This window comes from Bactrocera latifrons, unplaced genomic scaffold (genome assembly GCF_001853355.1).
Source record: "Bactrocera latifrons isolate USDA-ARS-PBARC rearing strain unplaced genomic scaffold, ASM185335v1 scaffold_186, whole genome shotgun sequence".
NCBI lineage: Eukaryota > Metazoa > Arthropoda > Insecta > Diptera > Tephritidae > Bactrocera > Bactrocera latifrons.
In genome coordinates, this window is record NW_017535363.1 from 130,414 (window position 1) to 134,292 (window position 3,879).

At 31.1% G+C, this 3,879-nt stretch overlaps 1 protein-coding gene across 4 annotated transcripts in view; it reads left to right on the forward strand.

The window, feature by feature from the left end:
* LOC108967389 (protein goliath) overlaps positions 1–3,879 on the forward strand; it is a 109,959-nt gene that overhangs the window by 100,569 nt on the left and 5,511 nt on the right. For all 4 annotated transcript variants that reach the window (XM_018930762.1, XM_018930763.1, XM_018930766.1 and 1 more), the window contains 3 exons: positions 657–774; positions 1,876–2,027; positions 2,123–2,219. In XM_018930762.1, coding sequence (XP_018786307.1) covers positions 657–774; positions 1,876–2,027; positions 2,123–2,219 — 367 coding nt within the window. The remainder of the gene's footprint in view (positions 1–656; positions 775–1,875; positions 2,028–2,122; positions 2,220–3,879) is intronic.

Below are 3,879 nucleotides of genomic sequence, written 5' to 3' on the forward strand. Positions count from 1 at the left end.
CTTAAACATATAACAATTTTAATTAAAATAGAAATTAGTGAGCATTTTTTTATGTTTTTGGTTTTAGAGACTTCAAATGTGTTTCGGATATATTTACAAGTTTTTTTTTTAATTTTTTATCCAATAGAATAAATAAAAATGAAAAAAATAAATTATTCGCTCTATCAACTCCATTTAACCTACAAATTATAATTACTATATATAAATAATAAAAAATTAAAAACGTTATCCTCAATATTAAAATACGCAAAAATATAGTTTACCATAAAATATATAATTAATGGCTTTATTTCACAAATAAACACAGTTTTAAGCTTTCAATGTTCTTATATTTTAAAACTAAAAAGAATATATATATATATACATATATATCAATATCTAATTATAAATAAATAACTTAGAACTAAATTATATATCTAAATTATCAGCATTCGCTTTGGCTCGATTATTTTTTTATACTATCGATATATACTTCGTTTTTTTCGTTTGAGTAACTGTAAATATGTTACCTCTCAATTTTTTATCTCTCTAATCGCTTTCTCTCTCTCAATTTCCTTTAAATAATTATTCTTTAATATTAAAAAAGTAATTATAAAATATTAATGTTTAAAAAAATCGATTATTTTATTATGCTCTACTCTCTTACATATTCGTAGAACATCCGTGCTGTTTGTCTCCGTCTCCTTCATCGTGCTGATGGTGATATCGCTGGTGTGGTTGCTGTTCTACTATATACAACGCTTTAGATATCTGCAGACGAAGGATCAGCAATCGGTAAGAGCGCAAAGTTTTTTTTTATGTTATATTAATAATAAAGAAGAAGAACAAGCACAACAAACGATATGAAATAAGTGAGAAAGCACTAAGACTGAGTGGAGCCGAAGATAAATTAAATATATCTTGTAAAAAATTTTTTTTTTATGTAAATCGGTTTGAAACTTTGCTCAAAATAACTACTAGTTATCGATAATTATAGATATCTTCAACGAATATCAATAAATTATTGATAATTGTTGCATAACCAGTCGATAATTATCGCGAGCTACTACTTATGTTGAGCAATACGATGGAAAATATTTGAGAATTATCGATATAAAAAATTATCGATAAATATTTCATAAACAGTTGACAATAATCGAGAATATGTAGTTTCGCACAATTATTTAGAATGATTAAATGATGAACTAAAGCTATAAATGGTCGATAATTATCGATAACTAATACTTAATGTTCTCAATGCGATATACGTTAATTATGGATTTATAAAAATGATCGATGAATATTTCGTGAAGACTATAAATATCGATAAATTGCTCTTATTTCGCGAAAAGTTTTTGAACTATTTGTTTTCAATAATTATCGATATTAATAAATAATAAACAAAATTTGGTTAATAGTCAATAATTATCGATATTTTTTGGACGACTTTTTCTTTTCAATAATTATGTATTCAAATGGTGTCCGTAAATTATCGGTAACTAGTACTTATTTTGAGCAATGCGATAAGAAATATGCGATAATTATCGATATACATAAATATTTCCTAAGCAGTGGATAATTATAGATAATTTGTAGTTATTTCGCGCAAAGTTTTTGAAAGACTCTCTTTTCCTTAATTATCGAAATCTACAATGATGTACAAAAATCGTTGATAATATCGATAATTATCGATATATAAAAATTATCGAGCAATATCTTATTATCTATCGATAATTATCGAAACTGATAACACATAAATTTATATAAATACAAATTATCGATAAATATATCATTAGCTATCGATAATTATCGAAAGTAATAACACTCAAAAATTGTCCAAAAATTTTTTGGTAGCATCAGTTATACAGTTTTTCCCCACTTTTCTCTCCCTCAAAGCGCCAACTGTGTTCGGTCACCAAGAAAGCCATCATGAAAATACCCACAAAAACGGGCAAGAGTAGCGATGACAAGGATATGGACAGCGATTGTTGCGCCATCTGCATTGAGGCCTACAAACCATCCGACTGCATACGCGTATTACCCTGCAAGTGAGTACTTGAGAGCTCTACAGAATTTCCAAATTGTTTCCAAATATTTACAACCAAAACACCGCACTTAACTGCTACTTTTGTCTTCCGCTCAGGCACGAATTTCATAAGAACTGCATCGATCCCTGGTTAATTGAGCACCGCACCTGCCCCATGTGCAAGTTGGACGTGCTGAAATTCTACGGCTTTGTGGTGGGTGATCAAATACACACGACACCGAGTCCACAACACGTGCCGCCCCCCGCACAAACAATGGGCGGCAGCAACGATGTGGAGGTCATTGTAGTTGCGCTAGCGCCGCCCTTCTCCGCGGCACAGCAGACATCACAAACACAACAACAACAACAACTCGCACATCAATCGCATTCACATCCAACACCGACGACTGCGGCTGGTGCAACGCAAACACAGCTGCCAGCAAGCGCTGTGACGCATGCGCAAGCACACGCACATAACTGTAATTGTGCTAGCAGCAGCAATAGTAGTAGTAGTGGTATTAGTGGTAGTAGCGTTAGTGGTAATCATAGTCATTGCAATTGTTGCAACAACACGCCAAGTGATAGCGCGTGCTGCCAACAGCGCAGCAGCGGCGGCAACAACAACAACAGCAACTGCTGTCAGCACAGCTGCGCCTATGCGCATGCTAGTGGTGCGACCAACAACAACAATAGCAGCAACACCGCCAGCACACATATTATGCGCCGCAACTCGGCGCCTTTGGTATTGCAAGTATCCACCGCCAGTCACCAAGTGACCGACGTTTAAGCGTACTGCAACGTAAACAACAATAACAACATTAAACGCCAAACAGCAGCGCGGCAAAATGGAGTGAAATTGGATTTCTTTGGCGCCACGCTGCAATGCAACTCATCAAAACACACCCACACACACATGCATGCACTTATGCTACTCACATCACTACAAGTAAACTGTAAATAATTTTTTTTGCTATTTTTCTGCAAAAGTAAAATCTATTTGTTTGTGAATTTTTTTCAAATATTTTTAAGTTTTAGTTCTTACTTGTTTGTTTGTATTTTTGTGTTGTCTTTACTATGCTAAGCGCTAAACGATATCGTCTGTATGATAAAGAGAGTAGTTTGTAGAGAACGCAATTAATTCTTAAGTGTATAAGCGAGAAAAACATTTTGAGACTTTTTAAGACTTAATATTTACGATTAATTATTGTATATGAGACACATATGTACATACATATGTATGTATATGTATAGTTATGTGTATGTGTGTAGATATTTGTAGGTTGGAGAGCAGTTTTTTTCTTTGCAAACTTTTTTGTACGAAAAATCAGTGGTAAAGCAGTTTTCTTTTGCATTAACCGATTTTTTTAATTTTTCTAAAAAAATGTAAAAATTATTTTTTCCAAAAAAAAAACTTCACTTTTTTTCAGTTTATAAATTAAAATTCCTTTTTGATTTTTTTTCGAAGCAGGTCCACCTATCTTCTGTTTTTATAATTTTTGTTAAAGACTTTTCTGGAAAAAATTTTTCTAAAAAAAATTGTAAAATTCAAAAAAATACTCAAATATCTGTGTACAAGTTTTTGTGAAGAAGTGTTTCTTCTTATTTTAACATTTTTTTTTCTTTTGAAAATTGTGAGATAAATTCTACACAAATTTTAAAAATTGGAAAAAAACACAAAAATTTCAAAAAGTTCTAAAAAAGCTTATATTTCGTTGTTTTTTATAATAAATTATTTTCAAAAAACATTTTTTTTTTGTTTTGATAAGACCTGTTTTACTTTATTTTATTATATTTTTGTGATAAGATTTCTTTTGAAAAAAGTTCTTTTAAAAAATTTTTTTTTAGAAAACCATTTTAAGTATTTCTGCAAAAAA